The sequence below is a fragment of the Lissotriton vulgaris genome, chromosome 7, assembly GCF_964263255.1.
Source record: "Lissotriton vulgaris chromosome 7, aLisVul1.2, whole genome shotgun sequence".
Classification (NCBI taxonomy): domain Eukaryota; kingdom Metazoa; phylum Chordata; class Amphibia; order Caudata; family Salamandridae; genus Lissotriton; species Lissotriton vulgaris.
In genome coordinates, this window is record NC_141695.1 from 1193618053 (window position 1) to 1193638896 (window position 20844).

Consider the following 20844-nt stretch of genomic DNA (forward strand, 5'->3'; position numbering starts at 1 on the left):
GTCATACTAGGCATACGCCCCCCCTACACGTGAGGCTATGACTCGGTGCTGCGAAACTCAGTGAAGAAACCTATGGCTCCTTCTATAGCCCTCTCGTTCACACGGCTCCTGACAATATCAGCACTGGGGCATTCCTCTCACAAACTGGCCCACACTGATAAAATGTTCATGTCATGTCTGGAATCGTGCACACCTGCTTCACCCCGCCAAAGCTCAAAGCAGTACAACTATTCGAATAGGAGGTTCACTCCTCAATGTGCCTGTAACTCCTGAGCTGGACCCCTTAACTCAACCCTTGGGATGGCTCTGACATGTGCCCCTCAGGTGGAATGTAGTAGGAATGGTCCTTCCATGAGTGCACACTGAACTGGTACTTGTTGCTTTCTTAGTTTTGTATTTAATTGTTATACGACATGTACACTTGATGGTCAGCCACCCCCATAATGTGTTCCACAACAGCGGTCCCTCTTCCACCATTGTTGCATTCCTATTATGCCCTGTATAAGCATTGTGGAATTGACTCTGAAACCATGCTGTGTGCCATTTCCTGATGAAACTTTAATAAACAGATTTCTAGCAAAAAAAAGAATATAGATATTTATTTTTCACCATGTCTCACATATAATAAACTATTGGTCTGAAGACTCTCTTGCCCCTCACCCCTGCTGTTGCTGTAACACCCTTCACCCCCAAAGTGTAATTTCTCGGCTCTCTGCCACGACTTGAATATGTCTAGAGATGATCCCATTCTCCACCTGTAAAGTAGTTTGTGCGTTCTGTGATCTACTCCTTCCACATCTCAGACCAGATCTGCGTCAGGTCCGTTAGGTACTCCTTGATCTGGAAAGGGAGAGCAAGTACAGTGAGGTCAGTGTTCTCCCACACACATTTATGCTGCCCCAGAAAAGCACAGTGTTGCAGTATGCATCGCATATGCCCAAATAGTCTAATTTCTTAATCAACCACCTGCACGTCCAGTACAATCGTGCATACGTACCGGAGAGCATTGAGGAACTTGGTTCTGGTCAGATTTATAAAAACATACTATTTTAGAACTTCTCCCATGTACACTTGTGCCACGGCCCAAGTAACAATGCTATTGTATTTGCTTTCTTGCTTCTCTACCAGAAAGCTGTCAACACGCTGTCAATAACACCAGTGAAGATCATTCGGAACATACTTTGTTTAGAAGAATAACATTTTTGGCAAACAAATAGGTAAGAGACAAGTAGAAGTAAGGGAGAAAAGAAGCACTGGGAAACCAATAGAGTAGAGAACGCAGGAGGGAGGGTGAGGTAGAAAACAAAAACATGTAGGGACAGGGATTGATGGGAACATTTACAGACGTGGTGATATAAGAACTTGAGGGAGGTGGATTTTGAGAAAGGAACATTTTAAAAAACTCAAGAAGGTATGGATGGGTGAGCAGAAGGGGGTTTATAGGAGAGGGAGGGATAGACAGTAAGAGTTATGGGATGGAATAAGTTAATTCATGCAAAATAGTCCCAGTAAAGTTAAATATGTGATTTTTTTTCACTTTTTCAGAAATTCAATGAGATCCTCTGAGTGTCTCTGTCTCAGGTTAACTGTCAACACATTTTGTATGGAAGTGGCTGCTCAGTACCTGAATGAGTACAGGCATTGTGATTTTTTTGCCTTTGAAGCCCTAAAAAGCCTAGGCAGCTTAACTGTTTCCACTAAAGATTTTCAAAGTTATCAAAGGTACTTCAGTTGTTGTTGGTGCACAACGGTAAAGGTGATACATGGAAGCATTAATTTTTATTAGCTTGTGCTGGGAGCCCAGGGATATCTTTTAGAATTGGAGGATGGATTTTCTAGTTCCAGAAACTGGCCTGTCAGCTGAGTATAAGAATGTTTTATGGGGGTTAAATATGCTAATGGCGTTCCTTATAGTATGGTCCATAAACCCTCACTAAATATGATAAGGAGTCTTAGTAGATTTTGCCTCAACTGCTCTGTCTTAACTGCCAGTCACCGATTTGAATCAAGGTAAAGCTAATGGTAATTTGATCATTCAGAATCTGAAAAATGTATCATAATTAAGAATAGTGGCAATTACATAAGATATTTAAGATCAAGGTACATTTAATTTGCGGTAAAAACTATATTATATTAGTATACTTTTTAAAAATTTTATTTATTTTATTTAGTGCATTTTTATAATGCACGGACATTACCCGAAGGTGCCAGGGCGCTGTACAATAGAGCCAGCACGCAGGAGAGAGGAATGTAAAGGGGAAAAAAAATACACATTTACGAGTGAACTTCCAAGAGGGGCCTGAGCATGACAGTATTAGTTCTGAAAGTGTCTTTGAAAGAGGAGCGATTTGAGATCAGCTTTGAAGATCCGGGTAGAGGGGTGGCACGGAGCAATGGGGGAAGTGAGTTCCAGATTCTCACCGCATTGCCTGAGAAGGATTGTGCCATCGATCTTTCCCTTTTCAAGACGGGGGGCTCATGCAGAAGCTTTTCCGCATTGCGCGAGGGTCGCGAGCCTCGGGACAATTTCAGTTTGTTTGCCAGGTAACGAGGGGAGTACGTGTGCAAGGCTTTATGCGTGATGCAGGCAGTTTTGTAGATAGATCTTGCCTCGATCGGAAGCCATCGAAGAGAGGACAGGATAGGAGTGATGTGGTCACTTAATTTAGACCCTGTAATGAAGCAAGCTGCTGAATGGAGGATGGATTTGAGAGGGGAGAGGGGAGATGTAGGTAGGCCCGTCAGAAGAGAATTGCAATAATCCAGTCTTGAGAGAACCAGTGATTGTACCAAGGTTTTTAAGTCTTTCTCCTGGAACAACCAACAGATCCCCCACAGAAGGCGCAACTGGTATTGTGCGTTCTTGGCAATAGAGTTGATGTGGGAGATTAGGTTGAGTCTTTTGTCAATTATGACACCTAGGGATTTCGAGCTGTCGATAATGATGGGTTTGTTGTTGAGTAAGTTCAGCTGATCCATCCACGATTGATTGGAAGGAGGTGAGAGAGTGGTAGAAAGGAGGAGGAATTCCGTTTTGGCGGGATTTACAATGAGTTGGTGAGCTAACAACCAGTTGTGAATGGAGTTGAGAGTAGAGTTGAGTAGTGAGAGATCGTGTGTGGAAGACACCTTGAGGTAGATTTGAGTGTCATTCGCATAAAGATGGTAATGGATCCCAGATTTGCTTAGGAGGTTCCCCAATGGTTCCAGGTAGAGATTAAACAAGGTGGGTGCCAGGATAGAACCTTGAGGGACGCCTTGACCTACAGCCAATGGAGATGAAAGACTGTTTGCTATCTTAAGCATTTGGGATCTGTCCGAAAGGAAAGAAGCAAACCATTTCAGCACTGTGCCATCCAATCCCATTCTCTGTTGAAGAGTGTTGAGGAGGGTGCTATGATTAACAGTGTCAAAGGCTGCAGAGAGGTCTAGAAGAATCAGAAGAGACTATTCCCCAGAGTCAAGTATATGCAGCACATCATTAATCACTTGTAGCAGGGCGGTTTCAGTGCTACAATTTTGGATGAAGCCTGATTGGAAAACGTTGAGGAGATTATTGTCCATAATGTGTAAGGCAAGTTGTTTCCAACACATTTTTCAGTGATTTTTGAAAGAAAAGAGAGGTTGGATATAGGGCGGAAGTTGTTTAGGTCGTTAGCATCAGCTGAGGTTTTTTTTTATAGAAGAGGGGTAACCTGATCTGATTTAAGGGCGACTGGGTGAGAAGCCTTGACTAAGGAAAGATTAACTTGCCTGGTCCAGTAAGAGAGAGTATGGGTGTAGAAATCAATGGCGAAGATGCTAGGGATGGGATCAGAAGAATGGTTGGATGGTTTGGTTCGCGGATGCATTTGAGGAGTTCATCTTCTGAGATAACGTCAAAATGTTGCCAGGTGACTAAAGATTTCCGCTCCTCAAAGGTTGTGGGGTGGGCGACCTGATTCACCAGGGCTTTGACCTTTTCATCAAAGAAAATAGCAAAGTCGGCTGCTCTCTTTGTGGAGTCCTCTGGCTTAGTAGTTAGGGGAGAACAGTTAGGGTTTTTGATGAGGTCAAAAAGTTTTTGGGGTCTGTTTTTGGCTTGGTGAGATTTTAGAAAATCTTTTGTGGAAAGATTCAGCAGTTGACACAAAAGAAGGTCACACATACGCAAGTCAAATACAGCGCTGGGCTACCTCTTTGCAAAACTCTAAATTTACTTTGCCTGCTGCGTTTCCTACCAAATGCATGTCTAAATCAGCTTCCCTATCACAGCCTACATGAAGACAAATGTAAATAAACAATTGTGTTTGGATGCCACTCTTTTCTGAAGGTAAATTAAAATCTTGACATAAAAATGAGCTGAGAAAAATAAATGTACCTAGATTTCTATAGGTTATGTTGTAGCATCAGGCACTCCACGTCCCAGACGTTAGACAATAGCCTGACTTTCACCAGTCTCATAACTTGGAGCACAGTTTAGCTCATTGAGTGCCTGTTTGTAACCTTGACGTACAGTTTCAGTTAATGTGTGTGAATCTAACCCATTGGATGTGACCCTCACTCTCTTACGGTCAGAGGCTCACTGCTTCATTATGGGTCTTACTTGTTGGGAATGAGTGCCCCTCTTGGCCAGTATGTATGGCAACATTAACTTTAATTCCGTTCCACTGAGTCCAGTAGCACGAACCCGTGAAAGACAGCTACCATGGTTTTACTTGTCCCCATCTCACCCCCCTTTTCACTGAAAAACAGGACTAACTTTTCAACCTCAACTCTGAGCAGCAGGTACATGTGTTTCTTTCCTGGGAGTCTTTTTGTGTCTACCTCTCAGGATTCTGATTCAGAAATAAGTTTATTTAGACCTTAGACTGTTAAGCGTAGCAGGAATATATCATGAGATCAAACACATTATACAATCATGCAAAATATATATATATATATATATATATATATATATATATATATATATATATATATATATATATATATATATATATATATATATATATATATATATATATATATATATATAGTTTCACTTTTATATACCCTTTAAAAATGAACTCATAGCGCACCTAAAAGGTTTTGGCACACACATACAATTGAATATCATAGTTAATTAAAACAGGTTTTAGAAAAGTCTCAAGTTTCACAAATGTAAGCTATCAAACACAAAATGTGCATTTTCTCCCAATTGCACAAAAAATAACACCATTTGTTTTGTGGTAACATCTTTTCTGCCTCCGGAACTACAGAAAAATGACTTAACCCTGTCCAAACGTTTAAGATTTATTTACTCAGCCCCGCATTTGGGAGGCAAGAGGTGCAGGAATAAACTTACAGAAGATCTCGGTTTTTAAAACTTCATTAGTACACTAATTATCTGTTTTAGAGTAAGGAGAAAGAAAACGTTTCTTCCACTACCTTAAGATTTGTAACATGGCCATCTCCTTCCACAATGTTACTTACAATTTCAGTTGTATTGATTGCATCGTTGGAGAAATGGGAAGTATTAATAGGTTTGAGAGAATGTCCCTCAAGTTGATCCCAAGGATATTTCTCCTCAAAAATGCATTTTGGCACCATTTAAAACGTGGGCCTGGTTAATTAGCTTTATAAGCCTGGGTAAGTGATACCAGAGAAAAGCTACTAAAGTATTGATTACGCTTCCTTAGTTGTGCAAAAGGAGACGGAGCACATCTTACAAACTGTTTTTCCTGCCATTTCCATTTCAGATTTTGTTGAAAGTTCCACCTAAGTTATTTATTTGAATCCACTTCATTAACTTTTGATCCTCCCATGTACCAAAAAAATGGATTTGATTTAAATCCAAATACTAAACTTTCGTTTTCTCCATGCTTATTATTAATCTATTTGGCATGCAGTACTTGTAAAACCCTGCTAATTGCATCTGATTACCAAGTTGAGTGGAGTCCTCAATTTCAGGATCATCTTCATCCAGCAGATGTGGAACATGGACACTAGCAGAATGAACAACTGGAGGATGCATGCAATCAAATGTACTCAATGTAATACAAAGAATATAGCTGTCTTGGTGTGGTCTCTGTCCAAAAGAGCACCAATAACAGTGAGACATTGCTGGCAGCAAGACTTCTAGGAAGTCTCAAAACAAACAGACTCAAGAAGGCCAATGGGTTCAATCCAGTTGACACTGAATAAACAGGCTGGAAGAGCAAGTTCTACACAATTTAACATTCGTAATGCGTGCATGATGAATCCATTCAGATTTGTATGACAATATTGAACAAAAAGATCATTGTTCCTCTATCATACGTCTTCAAAAATGTGCCTAATTTCTTCAATGGGATCCAGTATTGCAAAGGACCCAATGCATTTAAAATATGGAGAACCCTTAATCAGGGTTAACTAGAATCAAAATAATCAATCTATTTAGGTATGCAGGATAGTGGGGCCAGTACACCACACCACGTGAGCTGACATACATGATTATGAAGATGCATGGTAATTCTGACGAAACATGCGCCATCGCTCTATCTGCATACAGCCACGTTACATAGGGAGCCAAGTGTCTTCAAATTGACTGCATTGTACATGATGAAACCCAGTAGATCGCACCACGTGAGCCAATATACATGATTATTAAAAAAAATGCTTGAGTTGGACATGCATGCAAAGGTGTCCGTGATAATTTTGCCTAAACATGCTCCAACACTCGGCGTCTGGATTTAACCACAGGTACATGGGGAATCTAGTGATTTCAAACTAACCACGTTGTCCATGCAGGCGAGCGTAATTAAATCAACGTGCATGGGCAAAATAAGGAAGAAATTGGTGTCAACAATATTCTGTAATTGGAATTGTTACGCTTTTTCTGGAACACCTCGTATTGCTAGTATTTTCATGGCTAAATTCGAAAAACAATAAATTTTTCAAGATGACGCTTGGCAGGAACACTTGTTGATTTACCAATAATTCATCAATGATATTTTATGCTTTGGGATGGATCGAAGGAATATTTGGAGAGGAATATACACATGCTTAAGTCCAGAATACCCAACATACAATTTACTCACCACAAACAACCACTTTAGATTTTAATAAAAGCAGATTTCTGAACAGAGGTTATCCTCAATCAATTCTGGAAAACTCTGTCCAAGGCGAGCTTGCCATTAAAAGGGAAACACGGTTGTGAACAACACAGAGGAGGAATAATTAAATAGGATGTTTTTTGTTTCAAAAGTTTCCACTACATCTCATGCCTGAAGTGACATCAAGTGTCTGGGAGTAGGCTGCAGGGCCCATAGGGAGATGAAAGGGCAGGCCCAGTCGCAGAACCTGATCCCTGAGGAGTGGGCGCGGAGGACCTGATCGAAACACAGTGACAGAAGATCCACCTGAGAAGCAAGTGGTGGAGGAATCCTTGGAGACCCGGCAGGGTGATGGCGAGGGTGGAATGAACTGAAGAACTGGGCTGTTCGGAAGGTAAGAGTGTGGGGCCCGGGACTGGCACTGCGCCTGTGCAGTGGCTTGGGTGGCAATGACCTAAAAGATGAACTGCAGCGGAACTTTAAGTGGAGTTCCTGATATACCGCCTCAGACATAACCAATCTTTGGTAAATGCGGATAACAGATTATGATTGTTTTAGTAGGGGTTTGAAACTAGTGAGACTCTCTACTGGTTATCTTGGCAGAGCAGAGAAACCCCTTATTGTTGTTACTGTATGTTTTTGCTTTGTCGACAGAAGCTCTGCAGGCGTGGAAGTTGGGGAATGCACAACCTATCCGGCAGAGTGGGGGGGGAGGTGGGTCAAAGTTGGGGACAGTTGAATCATTAGGATAGTGTCACAAGTAGGAAGTTAAATGCTCAGATGGAAGGAAGGGAGGGTAGTCATCGCACAGTTGACAGGGTACTATGTAATGGGAGTGTAAACTATCTAATTCAGAAGAATCAGAAAGGGGGAAGAGACTTTTGTCATTGTTATGCCTGAACCTCAAGTGCAGTCAATAAAAGGGTGGTCCTGGAATGTCAATGGCCTTAATGGCAGGATAAAGCGAACAGTGGTCATGCAATTCATTAAGAGGCATGCCCCGAATATCATTTGTTTACAGGAAACACATCTCCGGGGCAATCAGTTTAATGCGCTGGATAGATTTGGTTATACCCTGATGGCGCACTGGGGTTATATTACTAGTTCAAGGGAAGTAGGGGTGCTGTGTTAAAGGACGCTCCCTTTCATTCCAGTAAAAACATGGACTGACCAGCTGGGTAGGTTTGTGGGGTAAGTGGCCAGTGGGAGGGATGGATTCTTAATTTGGGATCAGTGTATGTCCCTCCTAGGCTACAGGCACCCACACTGAATATGCTAGGGCTGTTGCTCTTTGAGTTTTCGGAGGGTTGATTGATACTGGGTGGGGACATGAATGATATTGTCTCTATTTAGCCGGATGTTTTGGGGGTGGTGGGGCGGCATCTGGGAGGAAGGTGGGTCCACTAGGGGAATTCGTCTTGGCCATGGATATGGGTGATATATGGCATCATCAACACCCTACCCTTCGACAATATACCCACATATCGGCGGCCCATAGGGGCCTCACCTGTTTAGATTATTTAGTTACGCAGGCCCACGGCTTGAGGGATTTTAAGAGGGCCACACATGTAGCATAGGGGTGTCTGATCATTCCACAGTAGAGGTCATACTCGAAGGTCCAACACGGGAACACACCTTGCCACAGAGTATTGACCTGTGGTATCTCAAAGCAAAAAATTCTAAACCAGTATGAGAGAGCATATGAAGCTATTCTTTGGAGAAAACGCATGGTTCGTAGGCCCAACAGTGACACTGTGGGAGGCGTTCAAAAAGGTAATCAGGGGCCATGTCCAGGAGGGGGCATTGAAAATGGAGAAGAAGCTGCAGGGCCTCACCCTGGAAAGTAATATAGCGAGCCTGGAGGCTCGTGTTGCCGAGGGGGAGGTGGCGTACAAGTTGAGACACCAGTTAGGATTACGCCAGCGAGAGTTACTAGAGGATAGTAAGAGGGTGCAGGCGTTAGCTACCCAACAAAGATTATGTGAGGTGGGTAGACAAGGCTAGTAAACTGAAATGAACATGGAGTACGCACCTGTCGGTCTGCGATTGTTCAAATCCTATGTTCAGTGGATCCACAATTGATATGCAGAACAGTCAAATTCATACCCAATTTTGAGAAAAAACGAGGGCTTTTGGCAAAGACTTGATCTTGATACAAGAACTCCTTTTATTGTGGCAGAGCCACGGCCCTCAACAAGCTTATCCTTAAGCAAGATTGACATCTGATTTTATAGATTTTATCTTTTATATAGTAATGTCAATATCATGCTTTTTAAACACTGTGGTATTTTATATATTGTAATGGTTTTAATTAACTAAACAATAAAGAATTTACTTACTTACTTACTTACTGGCGTGACTTGATGAAAGGAGGGTGAGTGGTAGGTGGGTCCCGGAGATAGTTGATAGGACAGGATGACAACATGAGACTGGGAAGGAGATAGCTGAGGTGCTCGCAGCGTATTATGAAACACTATACACATCCTCATCTGGGAAGACCGAGTTGGATTGCAGAGACTTTTTAAGAGATATAACCTTACCACAACTATCCACAGAGAAATGTTAGAGGGAGATATAACAGTGGAGTTGAATAGTTTGGCAGCACATGACCTACAATCCGGGAAAGTAGTGGACCCCAATGGCTTGCCTGTAGAATTGATTACATTTATGTTAGATTAAACCACGAAGCACCTACTCGGTATATTCAGGGGGGCCAAAACAGAAGACATACTACCTCAGGACCAGAGGATGGCAGTGATAGTTGGAATTCCCAAAGAGGGCAAGCCCCCATCAGATTGTGGGTCATACAGACCAATCTTCCTACTCAACTATGAGGTCAAAGTCTTGGGTAAGCCCTATCCATGCGTCTGGAAGCAGTAATTACCTCTCTATTTCTTCCGGATCAATCCCGATTTATGCCTCATAGAGGAACTAGTTTAGAGCAACAGGAGTGGAAACCCGTCAACCTGGTTGGGATTGGGGTAATAAGGTATATGTAAAAAACAATATCCCAACTGGTATGATTGGAGGACAATTAGTAAGGATATATGAACATTATCCAAGGAGGGACAAGGAGACTCTATTTACTCATTATATGTGTGTAACGGGGAGGACCCGGATCCGCCAGGCTTACCTGTTTCACCTCTTTCTAACCAGCAAACAGGGGCCTGGAGAAACACGGATGTCCTCGGCGACAAGGAGCCCGAAGAGAGTGGTGAGCCCTGTTTCTTTAATTGGGCAGAGCTGGACCAGGACTACGTCAACTGGCACGCCCCCGTGCCACAGGTAAAGACAGCCCCAGAAAGCACACAGGTGTGTGTTACACCCGGAGGCGACGGAGGTGAGAGCGACGGAAGGCGAGGCGGAGACGAGGAAGAGTGCGGAGCAGAGCGGAGATCAGAGAAGAAGTCGGAGGAGAGGCGGGAGCAGACGGGAGGAGACGAAAGCGGAGTCTGGAGGCGGAGTGGAGACCAGAGGAGGGGAGAGACCATCGGAGGAAGGAGGAGACGGCCGGAGAAGGGGATGGAGAGAAGGGCGGCGGAATCGGAAGATCCGGAAGAGGTGAACCAGACAAGCCAGGAGGCCAACCGGAAGGCGCTTCGCCCAGCCACACTTCATGGGAAGTGTGGCTACCTGAGGTACGATCAAGGCTTTCAAGTTGGGCGGGATTCAAGTGGGCTAAACCCCCGTAGAGCCACCAGAGACGCCTCCTGTGCACTACCCCGGCACTGTGGTCCATAGCTGATTTTCGTGCACGTGTGTTCCCTCACTCCCTTCCCTGTGCCTTTCGACAGTACACCCGTCTAAAGCTGTGCTATCCTTTCTTTCATTCGGATCGGCGAGACTTCACGACATCGTGGAGGAAGAGGCACGGACCACAAGTCCCAGAAGACACCGGGACGACCGCCGGACCGCTGTGGAGAAGCGCCAGCAAAGACAGACTGAGGAGACCGAAAGCCCCCTGCCCTACTACAGAAAGACGATACACAGGAAAAAGACATTCAAGTTAATAAAGCCTGCGTTACCTAAAGTTCCTGTGTTCGTAAGTCGATTTGAGGAGCAATTGGCAGCGCTTATACCGACCCCATTGAGCAGGGGCGAACCCGAAGCGCCACAATGTGCTAAAAAAAGCATCAGTTTTAATCAACATTTTTGAAGTGGGATAGAAATATTATTTACAATTAATAGCAGCACTGCAATTGTAAATACAAAAATTCTATTATAACCCAAGTGTGTACAAGGTGCACGAGTGGAAAGTGAGTGACACTACGGCGACGCAAGTGACAGAAGAATCAGCGTGGACGGCGCAAAGTGCTTTGTGCAAGAATATATACAGTGACTTCGAACATAGAGGTTTCAATACACTTTCAACAATTGCTTTTGTATATCATTTTAACAGAGAACCACTATGCAAGAAGCGCCTAGAGTCTGGCTGAAGAGTCGACGGCGTTTCGATCCATGTAATTTAGGATCATCATCAGGACTAGATGGGTAGATGCAGTGCCGGGTAGGCGAAAGAATGGAGTGGTAGTCGGGCTCCTATGTAAAATCCTGAGTTCCGTGGGCGCCACGTGGGGCAATACTTCAATATGTTTCAATTGGAGGGTGTCGGTAATGATATCAAATCAATTGTTTATCAGCATTAATCCGCAAAATCACGATCTCGAAGGGACCCAAAAGTCGGGCTGAAGTCGGCGGGTCCGGAACCAAGTCCACAGTAATCGGTTCGCGAACAGGATTCAATCTCTGTTCGATTGGCGAGTAGGGCGAATGGATCGCAGTGCCGACGTTGCTTTTTTTAGCACATATAATGAGTAAATAGAGTCTCCTAGTCCCTCCTTGGATAATGTTCATATATCTATACTAATTGTCCTCCAATCATACCAGTTGGGATATTGTTTTTTACATATATCATAGAGGAACTAGGCTAAGCTTGCAAAGACTGTTTGGGATCCTATATGTCACGTCAGCCAATTTAATGGACCCAGCGGCCCTTCTGTTCTTAGATGACAGAATGGCTTTCGATAGCGTGGAGTGAGGTTACCTTTTAGCTCTTCTGCACCACTTGGGCTTTGGGCCTAACATTACCGGATAGGTGAAACTTCTATATGAGCAACCACTGGGTAGATTGTGGGTAAATTTTGCGGTGTCCCGGGTGTTCCCTTTGCAGAAAGGAACAAGATAGGGGTGCCCCTTGTCCCCTATATTTTTTGCCTTGGCCCTAGAGCCCCTTGCTGCATGGGTATCGCAGGATTCCCTGATATGGGGTATCCTGGTGGGAGAAGAATGGGATGAATGCACCTCCCTATATACGGATGATATTTTACTATACATAAGAAGACCAAGGCAGTCCATCAATAGAATATTACAAATTTTCCGAATCTTCGGGGACTACTCTGGGTACTGCATAAACTGGGATAATTCCCTGCTGTTTCCACTGGTGGGAGGTACTTCCAGCCGGACATCCAGGTGTGACATTCCTATAGAGACAATAGGCTTAAAATATTTAGGGGTATATGTGACAAGGTGATCCCAGGGAGTTTTATAGGTGGAATCCAGCGACCCAACTAGACACACTGGCAGTCGTTGCCACTTACACTAATGGGTCGGAGAGACCTATTTAAGATGTTGACGCTCCCACACCTATTGTATGTCTTGCAGAACTCACCCTATCAAATTCCCCCAGCCTTCTTTCAGAAAGTAGATGCCGAACTAATATCCCTGCTGTGGCGCAGGGGTGCACCACGCGTAGCACTACATAAACTACACAGGAGTGTTTATGAGGTGGGGCTGGTGGTTCCCGATGTTAAGATATACTAATGGACCTCCCAGTTGGTCACTGTGAATTGTAGGTTTTTCGAAGACCGTGTAAAGCCGGCATATAGATTGGACAGATCAGTTATGGGAGCCAGGGGATATCTCCCTCTACTGTATGATAAAAAAGCGGAGGAGGTTCTCCAGGTCCGCACCGTGGTGGGCAGCGAATAAATATTTGGGCTGGGAGGGTAGGCCAATGAAGATGACCCCGCTATGGGATAACAATCAGCTTTTCGCGGTGGAAGGACTGTGTAGTTTTGGTAAATTGGAGCTGCTAGGCTTGTAGAAACTGCGCGGTTTGGAGAGGACTAGAGTATGTCACATTTTCCACCCTACAACAGGAGTATGGCATGGGGAAGGGAGAGTAGTTAAGATACATGCAATTAGCTCATGTACTTTGGGGCCATATCCATGAGGGGGAACAACTATGAAGCATCCCCCCTAGAGGACCGACTTAACAGACCCATTAGTAGAAAAAGGGATATTGTTAATATACAGGAAAGTAGTGAATTACGTCCCAGACCACCTGGGACCCCTGAGAGCTGCCTGGGAGGGTGACCTGGGCCCCCTCAATGACGATGACTGGGTAGAGGACCTACAGGGCCTGAGAGAGGTGGCAATACGTTCCTGATTCAGGCTGATCCAACTAAAGGTCTTGCATCAAATATACTACTCTAGATCATAATTACATCGACTGGGGCATGTTGATAATATTCTGTGTCAAAGGGGGTGTTGGCTGGAGGGAAACTTTTATCACCTTTTCTGGGAACGCCCGGCGATACAATCATACTGGCTCGAAATTGGGAGGATTATGGCCACAGTGGTGGGGCGAAGGTCTCAGTAGAGGCAAAGTGGTTCTTCATGTTGATACCTGAAGACGAGGCTCGGCCCAAATACACAAGACTGTAGCCAACACTGGCCGCGGTGGTAGCAAAGGGTAACATCGTAAAGAGTTGGTGAGCACCCCTCCCACCGAGGGTTGCGAATTGAAAAACTGATTTGAACTGGTGTTGGCCAGTGGAGCATCCTATAAATTTGAGCAGGGAGTTGCGCAAGGAAATGGGAAAAGATTTGGTGGAACTGGCAGGTTTATTGAGGATTGTAGGGAGGGAATAGAAGGAATAAGAAGGGACTTATCACACTGTATTGAAGATTTGATCCGTAATTGTCAAAATGATTACTGTATGTTCGCTGTATACATTGAGGTCTGCAGTAAACTGTGTCCTTGATGTATTGTTTTCTGAGCACAATGATTTTTTTAAAAATCACCGTGTCTTGCAAACTTTCTGGAAAGCAACCAGTGAAGGTAGATAACTGAGAAATTAGTGCAAAAACATTAGCCCACCAAGCAGTATTGGTTTTTACCACTAGCAAGTTTTCAGGGCCTGCCTCTCTAGATACATTTGAAGATTTAATTACTCTTTTTATCGTGTACACAGAAATGAATCCATCATTTTGCTGTCATGTGAGTGTTCATGGCAGGTTTTCTTTTAATCCCCACAAACTTCACTTAAAAAGCTTATCTGTGCTGCCTCAGGTATTACAACTGCAAGCTGTAGAGGTCTTTTACCAGTACCATAATGTACATTTATTTTGATGCTCAACTTTCTTCATCTTCAACAATCCCCTGTACTGCATCGAAATAATCTAAAGCAGTGGCTGTTAGCCTTTGCTATGGTCCCCGTGGGTCTGCAATCTGTACTCAGGGGGATCAGCGACTGCTTAGAAATTTGTCATAATACCAGATTAATAAAGTATAAATAAAGATGAAAAATGTAAACTTGCAATCTTTCTGCAAAGGTTTAAGAATTTAAAATTGAAGACAAAAAAATAAGTTAGTATCCTCTGATAGATTTGTGGGAGCAGTTTAAGTTCATCAAACAGAATGTAGTATGAACTATTAGTGGCCTCAATTCAATTGAGAAAAGTTCCAATTGTCCCCTTAAAACGTTTATTTTTGTGAGGATTAAATGTCATAATTTGTGTTTTTTGTTTGATGAATGCTCAATTCTACATTGCTTTGCGGTTCAAATAATCGAAAATGCTTAGGCAGCCGTCCCAGATTCCAGTAAGGACTCTGTGGGGGGTCCTCTGATTCCAATAATGATTCAGTTGAGGTTCCAGTAAACATTAAGTGGTGATCCATAGTAGCAGAACCACAGATCTATAGTATTTACATAACTGGGGGCCATTCAATCCACCACCCTCAGCTTTATCTTTCTTAAATGATGTTTTGTGTTACTGCCTGACATTAGTCCTTTACGTAGGACCGTCATTTTTGTATATACTACTCACTTCCAATGTCAGTCAATCAACAACCTTGGCAATTACAGTGCCATACCAGATACATGAAACACTTTCTACCACACACAAATTAATGAGCTCTGTGTAACTCTGGTAGTGCGACAGTCAAACCAAAAGTCTCTCATCCAAGGAGGTGGTAAGATGCCGTGGAAACTCCACTTTACATATGAAGATTTGTTCGGGTGAGGTAACTACTTTCAATTGTAGAGAAGCATGTAAAGGCCAATGGTCACTTCCTTCTAAACGAGGAATGTTCTGGCTTTTTCAGGACCAGGCGGTGGCGGGCCGGACACTCCAGGGTGTACCCTTCCTGCCACGGCGCTATAGGCCGCCCAACCTGTATGCATCGTATATCACCGGCACGGTCATGGGAATATGGGATAGGGTGGCGGCCCGGAGAGATCTCACTTCCTTTCCCTCCCCGCTCACGCCGATATTTGACAACCCCAAGTTCGCCCCAGGCCTAGATGCACAGGCGTTCGCGACTTGGAGGACTACGCCCTGTCGAGAGGTAGGCCACATGTTTGATCTTCAGGGCATCCTTCCATTTCAGAAGGTAAAAGAGGCCTATGGCATCCCGGAAGCGGACCGTATGCCCTACCTGCAGGTTCGGCACTGGGTCTTACAGCCGCAGATCAAACCAGGGGCACAGCGCTTTCTTACACCCTACGAAAAATGGCTGCTAACGCGCACGTCAGATAAGAAACTGCTCTCGGACATATACCAACACCTGCTGCTCACTACCAAATACACCTACAGCGCGGGACAGGCTAGATGGGAAAAGGACCTAGGAAGGCAGCTCACACGCAAGGAATGGGAGGGGATCTACCACAGGGCCCGACACTCAGCCTACCACACAGGTCTCACTGAGAAGCTCACAAAGGTAGCCACATACTGGTATCACACCCCCTAACGAATACACCGTTGGGACCCCCTCGTCAGTGACAGATGTTGGAGGGGTTGTGGTGGGTTGGGCACATTGGAGCACCTGTTATGGAGTTGCGAGCACCTGCAGAAATACTGGACCCCTATACTGGACCTAATAGACCTCCATTTAGACACCCATCTCCCCTGATTCCCTGCCTATGTGTTACTGGGACTACCCAACGCACTGATGTATCCCCTGAAGTCCATGAGGGGGAGGCTAATAGCGCTTGCATTGGGGGCGGCGGTGCAAAACATTGTGGCTCGCTGGAGGGATCCTCAGCTGCCTGTGCAGCTTGGATGGCTGCATAGACTCTGGACCATTCTGGGTATGGAGAAGCTTTCCTTGACCACTGCAGGCAGGGGAGATGAATTCGCAGACCTCTGGCGGCCCTTTCTGACGCTTCTTACGGGGGAATACAGGGAGCTGAGCTGTCTCAGAAACCTCCGCCTACTCCACTTGGCTGACACACCTCTCACAGAGCCTAAGTCTAAGCCCCGCAAGCAGAAACCCCAGGAGTAGGGCTCCACCCGCGAGGTCCTGGCCACTGCTTTTGGTTTCTTTAGGATTTCTTTTCTTCTACCTCAGCGGACAAGGGGGAGGGAGGGGGGAGGGGTGGGGGAGGGACGGCGGGGGTTTTTCTTTTCTCAAAAAATGATTGCATTGTTGCTGCGACCGACTGTTTCTCGGTTTTTCAATCGCGGCCGGCCCAGCTGGGTTGTAGGCGACATGCCGTGTTTAAGTTGCATCGTAAGACATCTGCATTTGAGATGGCGCAGCATCTGTATTGTCTCTGTTCGGGCCCTGCTTCCAGTAGCACTGGTCGAGGTATTTTCTTTCAATAAAAAGATTTAATACTAAACGAGGAATGTTAATATTTGTATTCAATCACAAAAAAAACAGGCTTGATAGGGCACATCTGATTGCCAGGGCAATAGGCTTTGATTTCCAGAGTGTCCGAAATAAAACACCAATCTAATCATGCCATCCTGACAAAAAAAAGACAATTCAATAATTCTTGTGACAACATAGTAGTCACACTTAAAAAAAAATATGCTATGGGTATTTAGAAAATAATTCTTCTGGACTTATATCCCAAATTATAGGAATAAGTCAGAAATCTAAGTCTCCAAGAAGTCACCTTAATACTTGTGAAGTAGAGACCCACAGAGAGGTCTCAGACTAGGAGTCTAGTGCAAATAACGGTCTAGGATAAATGTATAGCTCCCTTTCTTTTAATTTGCTTATCTATCCTATATTTTTTAAAACACAAATCTTTTTTAATCCATTAACATGTGATAAACTCGTAATCCTACCTCTGGATGTCCCATATGATTGATGAATGATTTCCAATTTTTAATATATTGGATGCATTTTTACTGATGAAATTACGCATGTATTGAGATTTTTCTTTCTTGTGTATGATCATGTTATTGATCGAATAAATATTAATAATAATGTCTTCTTGATTTATATCCCAAATTATAGGAATACATCAGAAATTAAAGTCTCCAAGAAGTCACCTTAATACTTGTGAAGGTAGGTTAAATGTGACTTAAATCATCTTCTGATTTTCCCCATTGGCAAAACTGTCAGACTGCAAAATATACACATTTGTAATTCTAGGGGCATAGTTCTATTTTACATGCCACTAAAAAATGAATGAAGGGTTTTGCATCACACTTTTGCAACCCATGCCGAAATAAAATTTAACAGACTGCCAGAGGTGTGACCCATAGTATTTTCACTTGCAGATGCATGGATATGCGTGTAGCCTTTTAAAGTTGGTTGTACGTGCAACCACATTTCCCAACTGAAAATAAATGAAATCGTTCTGGAGCAATACTTCATCTATAAACCCTTATTAATCGATGTATTTTTCAAGACAGGAGGGCAAGCTTGTGCGAAGACTTTTATATTACAAGACACCACTCAATCTTGAAGCATTCCAGCCAACTTTACATTCCTCATCCAAACATGCAAAATGATATAGTAGGACAGGATAACTAGCTTGACCTTCAATTCTGTTACTTCGCGCTTTTCTTAGCCTACCTTTCTCTGCATTAACAACTGATCTACTATGAGGCTACAGCTGTCATTGCTCCAATAAAAACCAAACTTGGTCCATGCATAGCCCCGCCCAATTATTTAAATAAGAAAAGATTTCATTCAAGGTTTGAAAGGGTTTTCAATTAATCATCATTTAAAAAGTATAATATGTTTAATATAGATGAAAGAGTAGCACAAGTGTTTAGATGAGATACAGAGGCATTTACAATGTCTATTTGTTCCTGACTGAACCTACTTTGGCCTTTCATTGGTGGGCACTGGGTCCTGGTGACTGGTTAAAATCTTCTAACATGTCTAGGCCTAATTGCGAACGGACTCATATTCATCTGGCTAGAAGAGGACAGTAGTGGTTCCAGGGCTCCTACTCCTGAATCAACTGAAATCGAAGAAAAAAAACCCGGGAGTAGTTGAAGTGCCTTCTAATTGTTCTCTCATATGCGTATATACACTCTGGTCATTACCCATAGATTTCTTGCCTTTAAAGGGCTTTACCATGAAGCCCCTTATTGAAGTTAACAAAGGAGATCTTGTGGTCAGTTACTGAGAACTTGAAGTGATCCACTGGACTTTCCAGAGTGGTTGACAGGGCTTCTAGAATGTCTGGGCCTATTTGCTACATCTTCCAGATTATCACTGTGGTGTCTTATTTTACTGTCTAAATAATAAACCATTTTTGACTGTGAACATAAAAGAACATGCCTTGGTAGTCTTTTTTTTAATCAAAGGAATGCTGCCAGGATAGATTTTCTCTAGGGGCTTCTGAGGGATCTCTACAATTCCTTTAAAAATAGACCAAAGCAGTTCACCCAGTGAAACAACTTATTTCGCTCCCATCTGAAATCTTAGGTTAATCACTGTCAAATGACCCCTCAATTAAAGGATCAGTCAGGTCACTCTCGACTGAACCTTTAATTGAGGGGTAAGGTGGCTTTGGTGTTCCCCCTATGGAGAGGTCTAGGAGAGGCTACTATCCAGACCGAGCAAGTCCACAGGACTTCGCCCGAGAAGAATTCCACCAGGGGGACATTAGTGTGAGCTTTGCATGAACTAACCCATGCCCTGACACCCATCTTCCAACTCTCCATTCCCCATGTTGGAATTCATAGTGGTGCGTGGGGGATTACCGTGGCAACAGCTCGTAGCCGCTCAATGGGGTCTGTGGCACACAAACATCGGAACCCCCTCATGAGGCTGATGCCCTAGTGGGGCCTGTGTGCACTGGTTACTGTTACTCTGCTTGGCATTTGAACAGCTATGTGCCAAGGTTCTGCATGTCTCTTGCTATATCAGAGTCCTCACTGATGACAGGGTGCGGTGTTGGGAAGAGGTTGGGCATGTGTGTGTATGCGTTACCTGCAAGGGTCGTGAATGGCACTGGGAGGGGTGTTCAGTAAGATGGAGCTTGTTTCTCACATTGGACTAGCGTGGGGGGTGTAGGGAATAACTATCTAGCAGTATTTCGTACGGGCAGAATAGTAGCAGTATAGTGGTTGGTTTTGATGGGTTCTTAATAGTGAATCCTCTCCAGCAGTGCACGGGGGTTCAACATTATGGTGATTGAAATGTCACTTTGGGAAAGTGGGCATTTCGGTGGTCATGGCTCCATGTGCTTGTCGGCCTGTCTCTTCTTCACATCTGGGTGCTAGGGGGACAGATACATATGTACATTCCTGAGAGAAGACCATAAACTAGGGGCTCAAGGGAAGCTGCAGACCTATGACTCGGAGGGGCCTTTCTGGGATGGTTACGTGGGGGTGGAATTGGCACCTGCATTCCAAGGGGCAGGGTCTTGGCCTCACTAAAGATGGTGAACAAACCTCCTGGGGTAGGATGGCAGACATGACAACATTTAGAGAGGGCCTGGGCATTTCAAAGGTGGCCTTTTGAACTGACTGTATCTTTGAAGGCCAATGCGGGTGTAACTACCAGGGCTCTGGTCTCCGAAAGTAGAGACTCTTTTAGATTTGGAGCCATACTATGCTGGCTCGATGCTGAGACATTAACACGAGGAATCTTTAGGGCAGGACTGCACTGGAGTATCCGCAGACTTATGGTGACCTGTAGCTTGTTGTGCTATAGGAAGGGGACTATCACTTGGTGGATTTTGCTTGGATGTTGCTGGCCTGCAGTTCAGTGTCAACTGTCATGGCCTGGGTCCCGAAGTACTCTCCCAAAGACCAGTGAGCTGGCCTCCTGTCGACAAGATCTCAGTGACACAAAGGGTCTCATAGTTTCCATGAGACCGTAAGGCCCACACTGGGTGCAGCGGAGAAGGGATTGTTGGTTGAGACAAGGACAGTTCGGATGTACACTACCATCACACTGTGCAGAGGAGTGTGCTCGTAAAGATCAGCAGCCACCTGAGGCACTTGGACGTGAGGTGTGTGTAGGAAGGTTGCAGAGCCCAAGGGACCCATGCTTGCAACCAACCTGTGATAGCTTACACTCCACCTCATGTGGTGTCCAAGGGGTGTTGGGGGAACCTGAGCTGAGAGCAGAGACTGTCTTAGGCCTCCAGATCGGGTGGACGACCGTGCCAGATATCATGGCCTCTGTCCAAGGTTGTTGGCTACCTTTCCCTGGACCCACACCACAAGGTGCTTCGTTGTGGAGACCACTGTGGCGAGACCCAAGGGGTTTTGTGTGCCTTGTGGGCTCCTACAGCTAACTGTCAGG

General features: G+C 44.3%; 1 protein-coding gene across 1 annotated transcript in view; it reads right to left on the reverse strand.

Moving 5' to 3' along the window:
- Window positions 1-732: 732 nt before the first annotated feature.
- The window catches only part of CCDC42 (coiled-coil domain containing 42), a 146642-nt gene continuing 126530 nt past the window's right edge, over window positions 733-20844 (reverse strand). The window contains 1 exon segment of the mRNA XM_086928890.1: window positions 733-840. Within this exon segment, the coding sequence (XP_086785016.1) occupies window positions 733-840 (108 nt within the window).